Source organism: Pristiophorus japonicus, chromosome 8 (genome assembly GCF_044704955.1).
Source record: "Pristiophorus japonicus isolate sPriJap1 chromosome 8, sPriJap1.hap1, whole genome shotgun sequence".
NCBI classification, from domain to species: domain Eukaryota; kingdom Metazoa; phylum Chordata; class Chondrichthyes; family Pristiophoridae; genus Pristiophorus; species Pristiophorus japonicus.
In genome coordinates this window covers 241,662,815-241,686,266 of record NC_091984.1, presented here as the reverse complement: position 1 = coordinate 241,686,266, position 23,452 = coordinate 241,662,815, and the positions used below count along the sequence as shown (strand labels likewise).

Below are 23,452 nucleotides of genomic sequence, written 5' to 3'. Positions count from 1 at the left end.
CGTTAGAAAGACTTGGATTTATATAGCGCCTTTCACACCCACCGGACGTCTCAAAGTGCTTCACAGCCAATGAAGTACTTTTTGGAGTGGTCACTGTTGTAATGTCAGAAACACGGCAGACAATTTGCACTCAGCAAGCTCCTTCAAACAGCAGTGTGATAATTGTGACCAGGTATTGTTACTGGTTAGAGGGCAGTGACCAGGTATTGTTACTGCTTAGAAGGCAGTGACCAGCTATTGCTACTGGTTAGAGGGCAGTGACCAGCTATTGCTACTGGTTAGAGGGCATTGACCAGGTATTGTTGCTGGTTAGAGGGCAGTGACCAGGTATTGTTACTGATTAGAGGGCAGTGACCAGCTATTGCTACTGGTTAGAGGGCATTGACCAGGTATTGTTACTGGTTAGAGGGCAGTGACCAGGTATTATTACTGATTAGAGGGCAGTGACCAGCTATTGCTACTGGTTAGAGGGCATTGACCAGTATTGTTGCTGGTTAGAGGGCAGTGACCAGGTATTATTTCTGGTAAGAGGGCAGTGACCAGCTATTGCTACTGGTTAGAGGGTTATAACAATTTGTGATTATTATTACTGCTCAGAAATCCAATCAGTAAAAAAAGTTAATGAAGGAGTAACATGGGGTTTGGATCATGAGGATCTCAGACATGCTTCTTCGGGTAATAACTTGCAAAATATCCTGAGGAGCTTCACAGGAGCTTATCAAACAAAATGTGACCGTGGCACATCAGGAGGTAAACACAACGTCACCTGCAACGGGGCGGATGGATGTGTGAACGGAGACAGTGCAACCCAGAGACAGTGCAACCCAGACACAGTGCACGGAGACAGTGCAACCCAGACACAGTGCACTGGGACAGTGCAGTGACCCAGACACAGTGCACGGGGACAGTGTGACCCAGACACAGTGCACGGAGACAGTGTGACTCAGACACAGTGCACGGAGACAGTGTGACCCAGACACAGTGCACGGAGACAGTGTGACCCAGACACAGTGCACGGAGACAGTGTGACCCAGACACAGTGCACGGAGACAGTGTGACCCAGACACAGTGCACGGAGACAGTGCAGTGACCCAGACACAGTGCACGGAGACAGTGCAGTGACCCAGACACAGTGCACGGAGACAGTGTAACCCAGACACAGTGCACGGGGACAGTGTGACCCAGACACAGTGCACGGAGACAGTGCAGTGACCCAGACACAGTGCACGGGGACAGTGTGACCCAGACACAGTGCACGGGGACAGTGTGACCCAGACACAGTGCACGGGGACAGTGTGACCCAGACACAGTGCACGGAGACAGTGTGACCCAGACACAGTGCACGGAGACAGTGTGACCCAGACACAGTGCACGGAGACAGTGTGACCCAGACACAGTGCACGGAGACAGTGTGACCCAGACACAGTGCACGGAGACAGTGTGACCCAGACACAGTGCACGGGGACAGTGCAGTGACCCAGACACAGTGCACGGAGACAGTGTGACCCAGACACAGTGACCCAGACACAGTGCACGGAGACAGTGCAGTGACCCAGACACAGTGCACGGAGACAGTGCAGTGACCCAGACACAGTGCACGGGGACAGTGACCCAGAAGGTGCGGCCCAGTGTCTGTGAGAAGGTGGGGCCCAGTGCCTGTTGTCATGTATTTCACCATCTTGCAATGACTATAAGTATGTAACTGTAACTCATGCACACTGTACCTGTACCCTTGTAATACACACCCTGACCACAGGGAGTGAGCCCCTCACCTGGGCTTCCAGGTATAAAAGGGAAGGTCCCACCCAGGGTCAGCACTCCTTGGTCCTGGGAATAAAGTGAAGGTCACAGAGTGACCGTGTCTGATATATACATACCTCGTGTGAGTTTGTAACAAGGTGCAGGGACACCACATTTGGCGACGAGAAACAGGAATCACCGAACCACGAGGATGGCCACCGGTGGCACAGAGGAACGTTACTGTGTGGGTGAGGACTGGGACGGCTTTGTGAAAAGACTCCAGCAGAGCTTTGTCACGAAGGACTGGCTGGAAGAGGCAGCGGCTGACAAGCGGAGGGCCCATCTACTGACCAGCTGTGGTCCACAGACGTATGCACTGATGAAAGACCTGCTCGCACCCCAAAAGCCAGCGGACAAGTCCTTCGAAGAGCTCAGCCAGCTGATCAGTGAGCAGCTCAAGCTGGCAAGTAGCGTACACATGGCCCGGCACCGGTTCTACTCTCACCGGCGTCGGGAGGGTCAAAACGTCTCGGACTTCGTGGCGGAACTGCGGCGTTTGGCCAGTCTCTGTAAGTTCTCCAATGCCTGCGGGGGGAGATGTTAAGGGACTCTTTCATCGAGGGCATTAATCATGCCGGCATTTTCAGGAAGCTCATAAAGACTAAGGATTTGACTTTAGAAGCTCAGACCTTTATGGAAGGGGAAGAGGAGACCAAGCTAATTTACGCACACAGCCCTGGTTTTAAAGTTGCGTTGAACCAGGGAATCAATGTTATAAAAATGACACAGAACCCCACAGGCAGGCAAGGGCAATTCGACACCGTCCAGGCAGGCAGGCAAGGGCAATTCGACACCGTCCAGGCAGGCAGGCAAGGGCAATTCGACACCGTCCAGGTAGTAACAAGCTCCTAGCAACAGGGACAATGGAAAGGGGATCGGCAATTTACGCCATCACGAGGAACAATACATCATGTGATGGAACCATTAACATCCCCCATCAGAGTGCTTAGAAACAGCCAAACGGGCCATCAGAGAGGAATGCCTGGGAATAGTCCTTTTGTTAACAGCAATCTCAGCTCATGTTGAAGATGTGGGGGCAGACACACTGCAAAAATCTGCAGGTTCCAACTTTATACCTGTAGGATTTGTAATGTCAAGGGACACCTGGCCAGGAGCGAGGCTAGTCTGCGAGACTGAGGAACCAGACGAGGGGTCTGAAATGCAGGATGAGGCCTGGGGAACAACCATGGATGCTGAAGTTCAGAGAGTTCATGTGGCCAACGTCCACAGCTCATACACCAAAACGCCACCCATGATGATGAAAGTCTTACTGAATGGCTCAAGGGGGAGGTGTATGTTCTTAACCATGCTTTGGGACCCAACTGGCTTGAGGGCACCGTAATTGGCAAAGAAGGAAACAGGATCATGGTGCTCAGACTAAACAATGGGCAGATATGCCACAAACACTTGAACCAAGTAAAGACAAGTTTCAGTGCAGACACGGAGGAAGAGCATGATGAGACAGCACCCACATCACTGCCAGCGTACGAGTAACAAAGACAGCTCTCAGCATGCACAGTCCCTGCGGCCAGCCCGGACAGGCCGGAATCACCTCAAGTGACAGAGACACGTGCTGAGGCTCAGCCACCAGAGCCACAACTGCAGCGCTCCACGAGAGAGCACAGACCACCCGATAGACTTAACCTCTGAAACTAAAAGACCTAAGGGGGGAGGTGATGTCATGTATTTCAACATCTTGCAATGATTATAAGTATGTAACTGTAACTCATGCATACTGTACCTGTACCCTTGTAATGCACACCCTGACCACAGGGAGTGAGCTCCTCACCTGGGTTTCCAGGTATAAGGGGAGGTCCCACCCAGGATCAGCACTCTTCAGTCCTGGGAATAAAGTGAAGGTCACAGAGTGACCGTGTCTGATATATCCATGGCCCGTGTGAGTTTGTAACAAGGTGCAGAGACACTACACCTGTGAGAAGGTGGGGCCCAGTGTCTGTGAGAAGGTGGGGCCCGGTGTCTGTCTGTGAGAAGGTGGGGCCCGGTGTCTGTCTGTGAGAAGGTGGGGCCCGGTGTCTGTCTGTGAGAAGGTGGGGCCCGGTGTCTGTCTGTGAGAAGGTGGGGCCCGGTGTCTGTCTGTGAGAAGGTGGGGCCCGGTGTCTGTCTGTGAGAAGGTGGGGCCCGGTGTCTGTCTGTGAGAAAGTGGGGCCCGGTGTCTGTCTGTGAGAAGGTGGGGCCCGGTGTCTGTGAGAAGGTGGGGCCCGGTGTCTGTGAGAAAGTGGGGCCCGGTGTCTGTCTGTGAGAAGGTGGGGCCCGGTGTCTGTGAGAAGGTGGGGCCCGGTGTCTGTGAGAAGGTGGGGCCCAGTGTCTGTTTGTGAGAAGGTGGGGCCCGGTGTCTGTGAGAAAGTGGGGCCCGGTGTCTGTGAGAAGGTGGGGCCCGGTGTCTGTCTGTGAGAAGGTGGGGCCCGGTGTCTGTGAGAAGGTGCGGCCCGGTGTCTGTGAGAAGGTGCGGCCCGGTGTCTGTCTGTGAGAAGGTGGGGCCCGGTGTCTGTGAGAAGGTGCGGCCCAGTGTCTGTGTGCCTGTGAGAAGATGCGCACAATTTTAAGAGCCTTCCCGAACCTGCGCAATTGCCGGAATCTCGCAATGTCGGGTTTGTGGGTGGAACCCGATCCGGGAAAATTGAACTGAATCGTGAAGGATTGTGGGAAGCACATGTACAAGTGGTTTTGGGCTTAACTCACGTTTAAACTTTCCTGATCGTTTGCGGATTGCGCTGATAATACTGGCGCACACTAGCGGGAGCTCGGCCCATTGTCTCGACTGATAATTGAAGAAATAGCAACTTGGGAGAGGGACTGTGGATTGCTGCAGCCCAAGGCCAGCTGTCGTCACTGCCTTCAACACAGGAAGGAGAAATACCAGCACTCAAAATATATTATTTCAACTTTATTCATTTCTTACTTTTCTAATACTTAAGTGTTAAGATTCCCGAATGTACCTTAAGTGAGTTCTGGAGTATTCCAATTGGGAAGTTTTGGATTGGATCAGTGGTGAGCCACAAACGGAAGTCTGGATGGGGTTTGTGTATTAACTCCAGCGCCTTCTCCAGCTCCTTCAGCCATTTTACGAGGAGGTGACAGTTCTGCAGCATCAGCCACTGCCCACGGGTTACAGCCATCTCCAGCAACTGCAACGCAACCTGACAGAGAGAGGGGAACAGCAGCACCTCACATAGTTACACTGTGCGCTCAAAGGTACACTACTGACCATCGGAGCCAGTGACCATCGACTGACCATCGACTGACCATCGGTCCCGCTGACCATCGTACCCACTGACCATCGACTGACCATCGGTCCCGCTGACCATCGACTGACCATCGGTCCCGCTGACCATCGGTCCCGCTGACCATCGGTCCCGCTGACCATCGACTGACCATCGACTGACCATCGGTCCCACTGACCATCGACTGACCATCGGTCCCGCTGACCATCGACTGACCATCGGTCCCACTGACCATCGACTGACCATCGGTCCCACTGACCATCGACTGACATCGACTGACCATCGGTCCCACTGACCATCGACTGACATCGACTGACCATCGGTCCCGCTGACCATCGTTCCCACTGACCATCGACTGACCATCGGTTCCGCTGACCATCGACTGACCATCGGTCCCACTGACCATCGACTGACATCGACTGACCATCGGTCCCACTGACCATCGACTGACATCGACTGACCATCGGTCCTGCTAACCATCGACTGACCATCGGTCCCGCTGACAATCGACTGACCATCGACTGACCATCGGTCCTGCTGACCATCAACTGACCATCGGTCCCACTGACCATCGACTGACCATCGGTCCCACTGACCATCGACTGACATCGACTGACCATCGGTCCCGCTGACCATCGACTGACCATCGACTGACCATCGGTCCCGCTGACCGTCGACTGACCATCGGTCCCACTGACCATCGACTGACATCGACTGACCTTCGGTCCCACTGACCATCGACTGACATCGACTGACCATCGGTCCTGCTGACCATCGACTGACCATCGGTCCCGCTGACAATCGACTGACCATCGACTGACCATCGGTCCTGCTGACCATCAACTGACCATTGGTCCCACTGACCATCGACTGACCATCGGTCCCACTGACCATCGACTGACATCGACTGACCTTCGGTCCCACTGACCATCGACTGACATCGACTGACCATCGGTCCTGCTGACCATCGACTGACCATCGGTCCCGCTGACAATCGACTGACCATCGACTGACCATCGGTCCCGCTGACCATCGACTGACCATCGACTGACCATCGGTCCCGCTGACCATTGACTGACCATCAGTCCCGCTGACCATCGACTGACCATCGACTGACATCGACTGACCATCGGTCCCGCTGACCATCGACTGACCATCGGCCCCGCTGACCATTGACTGACCATCGGTCCCGCTGACCATTGACTGACCATCAGTCCTGCTGACCATCGACTGACCATCGACTGACCATTGACTGACCATCAGTCCCGCTGACCATCGACTGACCATCGACTGACATCGACTGACCATCGACTGACCATCGGTCCTGCTGACCATCGACTGACCATCGACTGACATCGACTGACCATTGACTGACCATCAGTCCCGCTGACCATCAACTGACCATCGACTGACCATCGACTGACCATCGGTCCTGCTGACCATCGACTGACCATTGGTCCCGCTGACAATCGACTGACCATCGACTGACCATCGGTCCTGCTGACCATCAACTGACCATTGGTCCCACTGACCATCAGTCCCACTGACCATCGACTGACCATCGGTCCCACTGACAATCGACTGACCATTGGTCCCACTGACCATCGACTGACCATCGGTCCCACTGACCATCGACTGACCATCAACTGACCATCGGTCCCGCTGACCATTGACTGACCATCGGTCCCACTGACCATCGACACCATCGACTGACCATCGGTCCTGCTGACCATCGGTCCCACAGACCATCGACTGACCATTGGTCCCGCTGACCATCGACTGACCATCGGTCCCGCTGACCATCGACTGACCATCAACTGACCACTGACTGACCATCGGTCCCGCTGACCATTGACTGACCATCAGTCCCACTGACCATCGACTGACCATCGGTGCGCTGACCATTGACTGACCATTGACTGACCATCGGTCCCACTGACCATTGACTGACCATCGGTCCCGCTGACCATCGACTGACCATCGACTGACCATCAACCGACCATCAGTCCCGTTGACCATCGACTGACCATCGGTCCCACTGACCATCGACTGACCATCGGTCTCACTGACCATCGACTGACCATTGGTCCTACTGAACATCGACTGACCATTGACTGAATATCGGTCCCACTGACCATTGACTGACCATCGGTCCTACTGACCATCGACTGACCATCAGTCCCGCTGACCATCGACTGAATTTCAGTCCCGCTGACCATCGACTGACCATTGGTCCCGCTGACCATCGACTGACCATCGGTCCCGCTGACCATCGACTGACCATCAACTGACCACTGACTGACCATCGGTCCCGCTGACCATTGACTGACCATCAGTCCCACTGACCATCGACTGACCATCGGTTCCGCTGACCATCGACTGACCATTGACTGACCATCGGTCCCACTGACCATTGACTGACCATCGGTCCCGCTGACCATCGACTGACCATCGACTGACCATCAACCGACCATCAGTCCCGTTGACCATCGACTGACCATCGGTCCCACTGACCATCGACTGACCATCGGTCTCACTGACCATCGACTGACCATTGGTCCTACTGAACATCGACTGACCATTGACTGAATATCGGTCCCACTGACCATTGACTGACCATCGGTCCTACTGACCATCGACTGACCATCAGTCCCGCTGACCATCGACTGAATTTCAGTCCCGCTGACCATCGACTGACCATCGGTCCCGCTGTCCATCGACTGACCATCAGTCCCACTGACCATCGACTGACCATCGGTCCCGCTGACCATCGACTGACCATTGGTCCCGCTGACCATCGACTGACCATCAACTGACCATCGACTGCCCATCGGTCCCGCTGACCATCGATTGACCATCGACTGACCATTGGTCCCACTGACCATCGACTGACCTTCAACTGACCATCGACTGACCATCGGTCCCGCTGACCATTGACTGACCATTGGTCCACTGACTATCGGTCCCACTGACCATCGATTGACCATCGACTGACCATCGGTCCCGCTGAACATCGACTGACCTTCAACTGACCATCGACTGACCATCGGTCCCGCTGACCATTGACTGACCATTGGTCCACTGACTATCGGTCCCACTGACCATCGATTGACCATCGACTGACCATTGGTCCCGCTGACCATCGACTGACCATCGGTCCCGCTGACCATCGACTGACCATCGGTCCCTCTGACCATCGACTGACCATCGGTCCCATTGTCTATCAACTGACCATCGGCTGACCATCGGTCTCACTGACCATTGGTCCCACTGACCGTCGACTGACCATCGGCTGACCATCGACTGACCATTAGTCCAGCTGACCATCGACTGACCATCGGTCCCGCTGACCATTGACTGACCATCTACTGACCATCGTTCTCACTGACCATTGACTGACCATCGACTGACCATCGGTCTCACTGACCATCGACTGATCATTGGTCCTACTGACCATCGACTGACCGACTGACCATCGGTCCCACTGACCATTGACTGACCATCGGTCCCGCTGACCATCAGTCCCACTGACCATTGACTGACCATCGACTGACCATCGTTCTCACTGACCATTGACTGACCATCGATTGACCATCGGTCTCACTGACCATCAACTGACCATTGGTCCTACTGACCATCGACTGACGGACTGACCATCGGTCCCACTGACCATTGACTGACCATCGGTCCTACTGACCATCGACTGACATCCTGACCATCGGTCCCGCTGGCCATCGACTGACCATCGGTTCCGCTGACCATCGACTGACCATTGACTAACCATCGACTGACCATCGGTCCCACTGACCATCGACTGACCATCGGTCTCACTGACCATCGACTGACCATCGGTCCCGCTGACCATTGACTGACCATTGGTCCACTGACTATCGGTCCCACTGACCATCGATTGACCATCGACTGACCATTGGTCCCGCTGACCATCGACTGACCATCGGTCCCGCTGACCATCGACTGACCATCGACTGACCATCGGTCCCATTGTCTATCAACTGACCATCGGCTGACCATCGGTCTCACTGACCATTGGTCCCACTGACCGTCGACTGACCATCGGCTGACCATCGACTGACCATTAGTCCAGCTGACCATCGACTGACCATCGGTCCCGCTGACCATTGACTGACCATCTACTGACCATCGTTCTCACTGACCATTGACTGACCATCGACTGACCATCGGTCTCACTGACCATCGACTGATCATTGGTCCTACTGACCATCGACTGACCGACTGACCATCGGTCCCACTGACCATTGACTGACCATCGGTCCCGCTGACCATCAGTCCCACTGACCATTGACTGACCATCGACTGACCATCGTTCTCACTGACCATTGACTGACCATCGATTGACCATCGGTCTCACTGACCATCAACTGACCATTGGTCCTACTGACCATCGACTGACGGACTGACCATCGGTCCCACTGACCATTGACTGACCATCGGTCCTACTGACCATCGACTGACATCCTGACCATCGGTCCCGCTGGCCATCGACTGACCATCGGTTCCGCTGACCATCGACTGACCATTGACTAACCATCGACTGACCATCGGCCCTGCTGGCCATCGACTGACATCCTGACCATCGGTCCCGCTGGCCATCGACTGACCATCGACTGACCATCGACTGACCATCGGTCCCACTGACCATCGACTGACCATCAACTGACCATCGGTCCCACTGACCATCAACTGACCATCAGTCCCACTGACCATCGACTGACCATTGGTCCTACTGACCATCAACTGACCGACTGACCATTGACCGACCATCGGTCCCACTGACAATTGACTGACCATCAGTCCCGCTAACCATTGACTGACCATCGGTCCCGCTGACCATCGACTGACCATTGGTCCACTGACCATCGGTCCTGCTGACCATCGACTGACCATAGGTCCCACTGACCATCGATTGACCATCGACTGACCATCGGTCCTGCTGACCATCGACTGATCATCAGTACCACTGACCATTGACTGACCATCGACTGACCATTGGTCCTACTGACCATCAACTGACCGACTGACCATTGACCGACCATCGGTCCCACTGACAATTGACTGACCATCAGTCCCGCTGGCCATCGACTGACCATCGGTCCCGCTGACCATCGACTGACCATTGGTCCACTGACCATCGGTCCTGCTGACCATCGACTGACCATAGGTCCCACTGACCATTGATTGACCATCGACTGACCATCGGTCCCGCTGACCATCGACTGATCATCAGTACCACTGACCATTGACTGACCATCGACTGACCATCGGTTCTGCTGACCATCGACTGACCGTTGACTAACCATCGACTGACCATCGGCCCTGCTGGTCATCGACTGACATCCTGACCATCGGTCCCGCTGGCCATCGACTGACCATCGGTCCCATTGACTATCGACTGACCATCGGTCCCGCTGGCCATCGACTGACCATCGACTGACCATCGGTCCCATTGACTATCGACTGACCATCGACTGACCATCGGTCCCACTGACCATCGACTGACCATCAACTGACCATCGGTCCCACTGACCATCGGTCCCACTGACCATCAGTCCCACTGACCATCGACTGACCATTGGTCCTACTGACCATCAACTGACCGACTGACCATTGACCGACCATCGGTTCCACTGACAATTGACTGACCATCGGTCTTACTGACCATCAGTCCCACTGACCATCAACTGACCATCGGTCCCGCTGACCATCGACTGACCATTGGTCCCGCTGACAATCAACTGACCATTGACTGACCATCGACTGACCATCGGTCCCACTGACCATCGATTGACCATCAACTGACCATCGGTCCCGCTGACCATCGACTGACCATCAGTCCCACTGACCATCGACTGACCATCGACTGACCATTAGTCCCACTGACCATCGACTGACCATTGGTCCCACTGACCATCGACTGACCATCGGTTCCGCTGACCATTGACTGACCATCGGTCCCACTGACCATCGACTGACCATTGGTCCCACTGACCATCGACTGACATCGACTGACCATCGGTCCGGCTGACCATCGACTGACCATCGGTCTCACTGACCATTGACTGACCATTGGTCCCACTGACCATCAACTGACCATCGGTCCCGCTGACCATCGACTGACTTCGACTGACCATCGGTCCCGCTGACCATCGACTGACTTCGACTGACCATCGGTCCCACTGACCATCGACTGACCATCGGTTCTGCTGACCATCGACTGACCATTGACTGACCATCGGTCCCACTGACCATTGACTGACCATCGGTCCCGCTGACCATTGACTGACCATTGGTCCCACTGACCATCGGTCCCACTGACCATCGACTGACATTGACTGACCATCGGTCCCGCTGACCATTGACTGACCATTGGTCCACTGACCATCGTCCCACTAACCATCTATTGACCATCGACTGACCATCGGTCCCGCTGACCACCGACTGACCATCAGTCCCACTGACCATCGACTGACATTGGTCCCGCTGACCATCGACTGACCATCGGCTGACCATCGGTCCCGCTGACCATCAGTCCCATTGACTATCGACTGACCATCGACTGACCATCGGTCTCACTGACCTTCGGTCCCACTGACCATCGACTGACCATCAGTCCCGCTGACCATCGGTCCCACTGACCATCAATTCACATCGGTCCCGCTGACCATCGACTGACCATTGGTCCACTGACCATCGGTCCCGCTGACCATCGACTGACCATCGGTCCCACTGACCATCGATTGACCATCAACTGACCATCGGTCCCGCTGACCATCGACTGACCATCAGTCCCACTGACCATCAACTGACCATCGACTGACCATTAGTCCCACTGACCATCGACTGACCATTGGTCCCACTGACCATCGACTGACCATCGGTTCCGCTGACCATCGACTGACCATTGACTGACCATCGGTCCCACTGACCATAGACTGACCATCGGTCCCGCTGACCATCGACTGACCATCGGTCGCGCTGACCATCGACTGACCATTGGTCCCACTGACCATCGACTGACATCGACTGACCATCGGTCCCGCTGGCCATCGACTGACCATCGGTCCCATTGACTATCGACTGACCATCGACTGACCATCAACCGACCATCAGTCCCGTTGACCATCGACTGACCATCGGTCCCACTGACCATCGACTGACCATCGGTCTCACTGACCATCGACTGACCATTGGTCCTACTGACCATCGACTGACCGAGTGACTATTGACTGACCATCGGTCCCACTGACCATTGACTGACCATCGGTCCTACTGACCATCGACTGACCATCAGTCCCGCTGACCATCGACTGAATTTCAGTCCCGCTGACCATCGACTGACCATCGACTGACCATCGGTCCCGCTGTCCATCGACTGACCATCAGTCCCATTGACCATCGACTGACCATCAGTTCCGCTGACCATCGACTGACCATCGGTCCCACTGACCAGTTCGAGCAGTCAGTCGAGGAGGCGGGAGCTCGGAGCAGCGCGAGTCCGGGGTCGGCGAGAGGCCTATAAAGGCCAGCGGGAGTCGAGCAGTTCGAGCAGTCAGTCGAGGAGGCGGGAGCTCGGAGCAGCGCGAGTCCGGGGTCGGCGAGAGGCGTACCGGTGCAGCTACAGGGAGAAGGCAAAGATACAAAGGTGACGTCACAGCCTAGGGGGTAAGTGATTGGCTGGTGATTGGTGAGTAGTTTTTCTTTTTCTTCTTATATTGGTCAGTAACTTTTAACATTGTTATTACCAGTTTAAGTGTATCTAAGGGTTAAGACATGGCAGGAGAGCTCGGTCGGGTGTTATGCTCCTCCTGTACCATGTGGGAACTCAGGGACACTTCCGGTGTCCCTGACGATTACGTGTGCGGGAAGTGTATCCGCCTCCAGCTCCTGACGGTCCGCGTTACGGAATTGGAGCTGAGGGTGGATTTACTCTGGAGCATCCACGCTGCTGAGAATGACGTGAGTATCACGTGTAGCGAGTTGGTCTTACCGCAGGGAAAGGGTCCACAGCCAGATAGGGAATGGAAGACCAGCAGGAAGAGCAGTGCAAGGAAGGTAGTGCAGGGGTCCCCTGTGGTCATCCCCCTGCAAAACAGATACACTGCTTTGGGTACTGTTGGGGGGGATGACTCATCAGGGGAGGGCAGCAGCAGCCAAGTTCACGGCACCGTGGCTGGCTCTGCTGCACAGGAGGGCAAGAAAAAGAGTGGGAGAGCGATAGTGATAGGGGATTCAATTGTGAGGGGAATAGATAGGCGTTTCTGCGGCCGCAACCGAGACTCCAGGATGGTATGTTGCCTCCCTGGTGCAAGGGTCAAGGATGTCTCGGAGCGGGTGCAGGACATTCTGAAATGGGAGGGAGAACAGCCAGTTGTCGTGGTGCACATTGGTACCAACGACATAGGTAAAAAAAGGGATGAGGTCCTACGAAACGAATTTAAGGAGCTAGGAGCTAAATTAAAAAGTAGGACCTCAAAAGTAGTAATCTCGGGATTGCTGCCAGTGCCACGTGATAGTCAGAGTAGGAATCGCAGGATAGCGCAGATGAATACGTGGCTTGAGCAGTGGTGCAGCAGGGAGGGATTCAAATTCCTGGGGCATTGGGACCGGTTCTGGGGGAGGTGGGACCAGTACAAACCGGACGGTCTGCACCTGGGCAGGACCGGAACCAATGTCCTAGGGGGTGTGTTTGCTAGTGCTGTTGGGGAGGATTTAAACTAATATGGCAGGGGGATGGGAACCAATGCAGGGAGACAGAGGGAAACAAAAAGGAGACAAAAGCAAAAGACAGAAAGGAGATGAGGAAAAGTGGAGGGCAGAGAAACCCAAGGCAAAGAACAAAAAGGGCCACTGTACAGCAAAATTCTAAAAGGACAAAGGGTGTTAATAAAACAAGCCTGAAGGCTTTGTGTCTTAATGCAAGGAGTATCCGCAATAAGGTGGATGAATTAATTGTGCAAATAGATGTTAACAAATATGATGTGATTGGGATTACGGAGACGTGGCTCCAGGATGATCAGGGCTGGGAACTCAACATTCAGGGGTATTCAACATTCAGGAAGGATAGAATAAAAGGAAAAGGAGGTGGGGTAGCATTGCTGGTTAAAGAGGAGATTAATGCAATAGTTAGGAAAGACATTAGCTTGGATGATGTGGAATCTATATGGGTAGAGCTGCAGAACACCAAAGGGCAAAAAACGTTAGTAGGAGTTGTGTACAGACCTCCAAACAGTAATAGGGATGTTGGGGAGGGCATCAAACAGGAAATTAGGGGTGCATGCAATAAAGGTGTAGCAGTTATAATGGGTGACTTTAATATGCACATAGATTGGGCTAGCCAAACTGGAAGCAATACGGTGGAGGAGGATTTCCTGGAGTGCATAAGGGATGGTTTTCTAGACCAATATGTTGAGGAACCAACTAGGGGGGAGGCCATCTTAGACTGGGTGTTGTGTAATGAGAGAGGATTAATTAGCAATCTCATTGTGCGAGGCCCCTTGGGGAAGAGTGACCATAATATGGTGGAATTCTGCATTAGGATGGAGAATGAAACAGTAATTTCAGAGACCATGGTCCAGAACTTAAAGAAGGGTAACTTTGAAGGTATGAGGCGTGAATTGGCTAGGATAGATTGGCGAATGATACTTAGGAGGTTGACTGTGGATGGGCAATGGCAGACATTTAGAGACCGCATGGATGAATTACAACAATTGTACATTCCTGTCTGGCGTAAAAATAAAAAAGGGAAGGTGGCTCAACCGTGGCTATCTAGGGAAATCAGGGATAGTATTAAAGCCAAGGAAGTGGCATACAAATTGGCCAGAAATAGCAGCGAACCTGGGGACTGGGAGAAATTTAGAACTCAGCAGAGGAGGACAAAGGGTTTGATTAGGGCAGGGAAAATGGAGTACGAGAAGAAGCTTGCAGGGAACATTAAGGCGGATTGCAAAAGTTTCTATAGGTATGTAAAGAGAAAAAGGTTGGTGAAGACAAACGTAGGTCCCCTGCAGTCAGAATCAGGGGAAGTCATAACGGGGAACAAAGAAATGGCAGACCGATTGAACAAGTACTTTGGTTCGGTATTCACTAAGGAGGATACAAACAACCTTCCGGATATAAAAGGGGTCAGAGGGTCTAGTAAGGAGGGGGAACTGAGGGAAATCTTTATTAGTCGGGAAATTGTGTTGGGGAAATTGATGGGATTGAAGGCTGATAAATCCCCAGGGCCTGATGGACTGCATCCTAGAGTACTTAAGGAGGTGGCCTTGGAAATAGCGGATGCATTGACAGTCATTTTCCAACATTCCATTGACTCTGGATCAGTTCCTATCGAGTGGAGGGTAGCCAATGTAACCCCACTTTTTAAAAAAGGAGGGAGAGAGAAAACAGGGAATTATAGACCGGTCAGCCTGACCTCAGTAGTGGGTAAAATGATGGAATCAATTATTAAGGATGTCATAGCAGTGCATCTGGAAAATGGTGACATGATAGGTCCAAGTCAGCATGGATTTGTGAAAGGGAAATCATGCTTGACAAATCTTCTGAAATTTTTTGAGGATGTTTCCAGTAAAGTGGACAAAGGAGAACCAGTTGATGTGGTATATTTGGACTTTCAGAAGGCTTTCGACAAGGTCCCACACAAGAGATTAATGTGCAAAGTTAAAGCACATGGGATTGGGGGTAGTGTGCTGACGTGGATTGAGAACTGGTTGTCAGACAGGAAGAGTAGGAGTAAACGGGTACTTTTCAGAATGGCAGGCAGTGACTAGTGGAGTGCCGCAAGGTTCTGTGCTGGGGCCCCAGCTGTTTACATTGTACATTAATGATTTAGACGAGGGGATTAAATGCAGTATCTCCAAATTTGCGGATGATACTAAGTTGGGTGGCAGTGTGAGCTGCGAGGAGGATGCTATTAGGCTGCAGAGTGACTTGGATAGGTTAGGTGAGTGGGCAAATGCATGGCAGATGAAGTATAATGTGGATAAATGTGAGGTTATCCACTTTGGTGGTAAAAACAGAGAGACAGACTATTATCTGAATGGTGACAGATTAGGAAAAGGGAAGGTGCAACGAGACCTGGGTGTCATGGTACATCAGTCATTGAAGGTTAGCATGCAGGTACAGCAGGCGGTTAAGAAAGCAAATGGCATGTTGGCCTTCATAGCGAGGGGATTTGAATACAGGGGCAGGGAGGTGTTGCTACAGTTGTACAGGGCCTTGGTGAGGCCACACCTGGAGTATTGTGTACAGTTTTGGTCTCCTAACTTGAGGAAGGACATTCTTGCTATTGAGGGAGTGCAGGGAAGGTTCACCAGACTGATTCCCGGGATGGCGGGACTGACCTATCAAGAAAGATTAGATCAACTGGGCTTGTATTCACTGGAGTTCAGAAGAATGAGAGGGGACCTCATAGAAACATTTAAAATTCTGACGGGTTTAGACAGGTTAGATGCAGAAAGAATGTTCCCAATGTTGGGGAAGTCCAGAACCAGGGGTCACAGTCTGAGGATAAGGGGTAAGCCATTTAGGACCGAGATGAGGAGAAACTTCTTCACCCAGAGAGTGGTGAACCTGTGGAATTCTCTACCACAGAAAGTAGTTGAGGCCAATTCACTAAATATATTCAAAAAGGAGTTAGATGAAGTTATTACTACTAGAGGGATCAAGGGTTATGGCGAGAAAGCAGGAAGGGGGTACTGAAGTTTCATGTTCAGCCATGAACTCATTGAATGGCGGTGCAGGCTCGAAGGGCTGAATGGCCTGCTCCTGCACCTATTTTCTATGTTTCTATGACCATCGACTGACCATCGGTCCCGCTGACCATCGACTGACCATCGGTCCCGCTGACCATCGACTGACCATCAACTGACCATCGGTCCGGCTGACCATCGATTGACCATCGACTGACCATTGGTCCCGCTGACCATCGACTGACCTTCAACTGACCATCGACTGACCATCGTTCCCGCTGACCATCGACTGACCATTGGTCCCGCTGACCATCGACTGACCATCAACTGACCATCGGTCCGGCTGACCATCGACTGACCATCAACTGACCATCGGTCCGGCTGACCATCGATTGACCATCGACTGACCATTGGTCCCGCTGACCATCGACTGACCTTCAACTGACCATCGACTGACCATCGGTCCCGTTGACCATTGACTGACCATTGGTCCACTGACTATCGGTCCCACTGACCATCGATTGACCATCGACTGACCATCGGTCCTGCTGACCATCGACTGACCATCAGTCCTACTGACCATCGACTGACCACCGGCCCCACTGACCATCGACTGACCATTGGTCCCACTGACCGTCGACTGACCATAGGTCCCACTGACCATCGACTGACCATCGGTCCCACCATTGACTGACCTTCGGTCCCGCTAACCATTGGTCCCACTGACCATCGACTGACCATTGGTCCCGCTGACCATCGACTGACCTTCGGTCCCGCTGACCATCGACTGACCATCGGTCCCGCTGACCATCGGTCCCGCTGACCATCGACTGACCATCGACTGACCATCGGCCCCATTGTCTATCAACTGACCATCGGTCTCACTGACCATTGACTGACCATCGACTGACCATCGGTCCCGCTGACCATCGACTGACCATCGGTCCCACTGACCATCGACTGACCATTGGTCCCGCTGACCATCGACTGACCTTCGGTCCCGCTGACCATCGACTGACCATCGACTGACCATCAGTCCCACTGACCATTGACTGACCATCGTTCTCACTGACCATTGACTGACCATCGACTGACCATCGGTCTCACTGACCATCGACTGACCATCGACTGACCGACTGACCATCGGTCCCACTGACCATTGACTGACCATCGACTGACCATCGGTCCCACTGACCATCGACTGACCATCGACTGACCATCGGTCCCACTGACCATCGACTGACCACCGGTCCCACCAACCATCCCGCTGACTATCAACTGACCATCAACTGACCACCGGTCCCACTGACCATCGGTCCCGCTGACCATCGACTGACCGACTGACCATCTGTCTCACTGACCATCGACTGATCATCAGTCCCACTGACCATCGACTGACCATTGGCCCTATCGGAATGCTGTGCTTATTTTTGCACTGACGTAATACAGTAAGGTGCAATAACAGAGCATCTTGTTTGAGACACCTTGTTGGCACAAATACAACATATATCATGTCTTGGGATTTATTTCTTCGGGGAGAACATCAATGGCACTGTGGGCAAGCAAGCCTAGAAATGACTGTGGGTGATACTAATGATAAACGTTGAACACGTTATTTGATATTCCTCTATTTCAATGTGGGCCGTTACCAGCTTATTCTAAATGGGTTAACACCTGCTAAAATATTAAAACAGTCCCTTGAGCCTGTTACATTAGTAACAGGAGGCCCATTCAGCCCCTCGAGCCTGTTACACAGGAACAGGAGGCCCATTCAGCCCCTCGAGCCTGTTACATTAGGAACAGGAGGAGGCCCATTCAGCCCCTCGAGCCTGTTACACAGGAACAGGAGGCCCATTCAGCCCCTCGAGCCTGTTACATTAGGAACAGGAGGAGGCCCATTCAGCCCCTCGAGCCTGTTACACAGGAACAAGAGGAGGCCCATTCAGCCTCTCGAGCCTGTTACATTAGGAACAGGAGGAGGCCATTCAGCCCCTCGAGCCTGTTACATTAGGAACAGGAGGAGGCCCATTCAGCTCCTCGAGCCTGTTACACAGGAACAGGAGGAGGCCCATTCAGCCCCTCGAGCCTGTTACACAGGAACAGGAGGAGGCCCATTCAGCCCCTCGAGCCTGTTACACAGGAACAGGAGGAGGCCATTCAGCCCCTTGAGCCTGTTACACCATTCAACGAGATCATGGCTGATCTGTATATACCCACCTGTAGAATCAAAGAGGTGGAAATTCGGTTGTTTGCCGCCCCTCTCAGGGATGTGGCGTGAGTTATTGGTTTTTTTCAGGTTTTCTCCCCCCCCAGGCCTCTGTTATGGCGCTCCGAGGCCGGGATTTAGCTGGGGATTTTTCCCTTCCTCAGCCGGCCTAACACCCTCGAAGAGGTGTGCACTCCTCTCTCGCCACCCCGCCCCACACTCAGGGCCCAGCTGATGCATTTTGCGACGGCAGACGCAAACCATTTACCGCTCGGCCCGGGACACCGCCCAACTGAGGCACGACCGGAATTCCACCCCATCGAATCACAGAACGGTTACAGGAGGCCATTCGGCTCGTCGAGCCCGTGCCGGCTCTCTGCAAGAGCCCCTCAGCCAGTCCCACTCCCCCGCCCTTTCCCCGGGGCCCTGCAATTATTCCCTTCAGGGACTTATCCAACTCCCTTTTGAAAGCCACGATTGAGTCTGCCTCCCCCACCCTCTCAGGCAGCACATCCCAGATCCTCCCTCACCCTCTCAGGCAGCACATCCCAGATCCTCCCCCACCCTCTCAGGCAGCACATCCCAGATCCTCCGCCACCCTCTCAGGCAGCACATCCCAGATCCTCCCCCACCCTTTCAGGCAGCACATCCCAGATCCTCCGCCACCCTCTCAGGCAGCACATCCCAGATCCTCCCCCACCCTCTCAGGCAGCACATCCCAGATCCTCCCCCACCCTTTCAGGCAGCACATCCCAGATCCTCCGCCACCCTCTCAGGCAGCACATCCCAGATCCTCCCCCACCCTCTCAGGCAGCACATCCCAGATCCTCCCCCACCCTTTCAGGCAGCACATCCCAGATCCTCCCCCACCCTCTCAGGCAGCACATCCCCCCAGATCCTAACCACTCGCTGCGTAAAAACCTCGTGTCGCCTTTGGTCCTTCTGCCAATCGCCTTAAATCTGTGTCCTCTGGTTCCCGACCCTTCCACCAATGGGAACAGTTTCTCTCTCTCTACTCTGTCCAGAAGCCTCATGATTTTGAACACCTCGATCAAATCTCCTCTCAACCTTCCCTGCTCCGTACCCCTTAATTCCTCTGGTTAACAGAAATCTATCAACCTCAGATTTAAAATTAACAATTGACCCAGCATCAATTGCCGTTTGTGGAAGAGAGTTCCAAACCTCTACCACCCTGTGTGTGTCGAAGTGTTTTCTAACTTCACTCCTGAAAGGCCTGGCTCTACTTTTCAGACTGTGTCCCCCAGTTCTAGACTCCCCAACCAGCGGGAATAGGTTCTCTCTATCTGCCCCATCAGTTCCCCTTAATATCTGGTAAATTTCCATCGAATCACCACTCAACCGTCTAAATTCCAGTGACAATAACCCTAGTTTATGGATTCCCAACTCGTCATTTATCCCTTGGATCCCAGCTACCATTCTGGTACACTCCCTCCAAGGCTGATATATTGTTTCAAGGTGTGGTGCCCAGAAGGGAACACAGTCAGTCCCACAATAAACGTGTGTGTCCCCCTCCTCACCCTGTGTGCCACTTGTTCCCGATCTCAGGGTGCCTGGAATGGCCACGCAGGCTGTGGTGTGTAGGCGAAGCCACAGTGCTAGTACTGGACGCGGGAGGGCTGTATGGACATACAATGTTCTTCCAGCTGCACTGGCGCAGCTGAGAGAACGATTTGATGGGGCACCTCAGAGTAATTCGACAGTCTGAATGGTTTGAAACACGAATGTTACACAGTGAGAACAATCAGCTGGTTAGAGTTCAGCGACTTTTCTCCATCATACACTGAAATAGACGAGGTTTCTGTACCTTTTCTTGACCTTGTCCCATAGCAAGGAACTTCAGTCTACTTGTTCCAAAGCCCGACCTCTCAGCCAGCTTGGAGAGGTCGGAGGCTGGATCGGAGCCCGGGCTCAGGATGAAGACAATGGGAGAATGTGCTGTGCTTTGTTCAAAGATGGCTTCAAAACTAATGACGGGTGGTTGGACAAACCTGGGGAAATTGAAATGGATTAAATCAGCAAACAGGCATTGGTTATCAAACTGGATAATTAAGTATTCAAACCGTTTTCAGTTAATAACACTGAACAATGTTTATCTAAATCTATTGGCATTGAGCAGTTGTGTGAGCGAGGGACAGGTATAAGAGAACTGCACACCTCACAAGACATCATCATAGGCAGTCCCTCGGAATCGAGGAAGACTTGCTTCCACTCTTAGAATGAGTCCTTAGGTGGCTGTACAGTCCAATACGAGAGCCACAGTCCCTGTCACAGGTGGAGCAGATAGTCGTTGAGGGAAGGGGAGGGTGGGACTGGTTTGCCGCACGCTCCTTTCGCTGCCTGTGCTTGGTTTCTACATGCTCTTGGTGACGATACTCGAGGTGCTCAGCGCCCTCCCGGATGCACTTGCTCCACTTAGGGCGGTCTTTGGCCAGGGACTCCCAGGTGTCAGTAGGGATGTCGCACTCTCTCAGGGAAGCTTTGAGGGTGTCCTTGTAACATTTCCTCTGCCCGCCTTTGGCTCGTTTGCCGTGGACGAGTTCAGAGTACAGCGCTTGCTTTGGGAGTCTCGTGTCTGGCATGCGAACTACATGGCCTACCCAGCGGAGCTGATCAAGTGTGGTCAGTGCTCGGGATGTTGGCCTGGTCGAGGACGCTAACGTTTGTACGTCTGTCCTCCCAGGGGATTTGCAGGATCTTGCGGAGACATCGTTGTTGCTGGAGAAATACCACCTTGAGGTGTCTACTGTACATGGTCCATGTTTCTGACCCATACAGGAGGGCGGGTATTACTACAGCCCTGTAGACCATGAGCTTGGTGGTAGATTTGAGGGCCTGGTCTTCAAACACTCTTTTCCTCAGGCAGCCGAAGGCTGCACTGGCGCACTGGAGGCGGTGTTGGATCTCGTCGTCAATGTCTGCTCTTGTTGATAAGAGGCTCCCGAGATATGGGAAGTGGTCCATGCTGTCCAGGGCAATTAACTTTTCAATACACTGTGACCGGCACTTTATTGGACGGATTATTACCAGCACAACGAAGGTCCATAAAACCAAACTTGGATTACAGCTACTTCATGAGTTAAATACAGGAGGGCCTTTTCCAGAGAAAGCCTTTCATGCTCGAGGGACATAGCTGCCATTCTCCTCCCTCGATTAGTGAGAGTGGCTTCTAATTGTGTTTCTAATTGTGTCAGGGACTCGGATTACAAGCTGCCACCAGATATTGCTGAACCAACACTGCACTGCAGCACAATAACAGCCTTCCACACACACCCACCTCAAAATAAAATTCTGCCTTGCCAGCTTACACATGTACTCTTAACTGGAAAAGTAATCGGCAGTTCCAAAAAAGGGTCATTGATGACTGATTGTAAAAGACTGAATCCGGCTCCGTTTTCCTAATCAAGTCACTCAGACCAGTAAGATCCAGCTTCGAGCTGTTTATTCTACATAAATATCTGAAGTTGACACACTGCGGTAATATAGAAGCCACATCCAATCACTTTAAAACAAAATCCTGTGAATTAAGAAATGGCTCCTCACATTTCTGTAATTGTACTTTCCCCTGTACAAGAGTCTGAGAAAGAATTGCGTGTTCGAAAAGCATGTATTTATTTGTGAAGCTGCAAAGATGTTCAGTAGTCAGAGTGCTAACAGAATAAATATGTAGCGATGGAGGCAGAAACCCGATCCCCGTTTATGGCCATGCTGGTGCAGCGGGTGATTCCTCACCTTGCCAATACGGTAATGCAATCACTTACTTCTCTCCCATCGCCATGGTGATGTAGTCCATGACTGCTCGGTACACACGGTCCACCCGGAAACAGCGCAGCAGGAGCAGCTTCTGGAAACGGTCCAAACTGTCCTTGTAATGGAGGGGGAAGTCGACTTGTTCTGGTGCATCCAGGTCGTACCACTGGGAGAGAAAGCACAGGCCACACAGCCCACCCACCATGGCAGGTGTGTGCCGGTGTCCAGGGTTACAACTCAACACTTTTCTTGGATTCGATAGGGAAATAAACCACTTTAGCATTCGCAGAAATAGCATTAATATATTTATGACATTGCTAGCATTGTTGAATTGATTAGCGCAGTGCAGTGACGCAGTCCAATGTTCCCCGATGGTGAATGTTGGTGCTCCCGATTCCCCTCGCACTGAGTGACTGTGTTCACCCACTTCTCAAGTGGACTGGTCACCCACCACTCTCCTGGTACAATGGCCACTTCCATGGACTTAAACCCTTGGGCCCCTCCCTTCTAAATTCCTTCCATTTCCCCCCTCCCTCTTGGAGAGCTCAGAAATATTAACCGACCTGAAATAATACATACATGGAAAGTGTTGTTGAATTGGAAAAATACAATAAGCTGAGAGGACAAAAAATGTGTATAAATAATAAGACCAATTTTCCAGTTATTGTAAATGTGCTCTTACATTTACCTCTGTGTAGCACGTTCTCAGT

General features: G+C 52.7%; 1 protein-coding gene across 2 annotated transcripts in view; it reads right to left on the bottom strand.

Annotated features, from left to right (window-relative positions):
• dnah10 (dynein axonemal heavy chain 10) overlaps positions 1-23,452 on the bottom strand; it is a 397,024-nt gene that overhangs the window by 26,581 nt on the left and 346,991 nt on the right. The window contains exons 67-69 of one of the 2 annotated variants that reach the window (XM_070888200.1): positions 22,754-22,908; positions 20,800-20,983; positions 4,758-4,958 (exon numbers count right to left, since the gene is read on the bottom strand). In XM_070888200.1, the coding sequence (XP_070744301.1) occupies positions 4,758-4,958; positions 20,800-20,983; positions 22,754-22,908 (540 nt within the window). The remainder of the gene's footprint in view (positions 1-4,757; positions 4,959-20,799; positions 20,984-22,753; positions 22,909-23,452) is intronic. The other variant, XM_070888202.1, reaches the window with a different exon arrangement.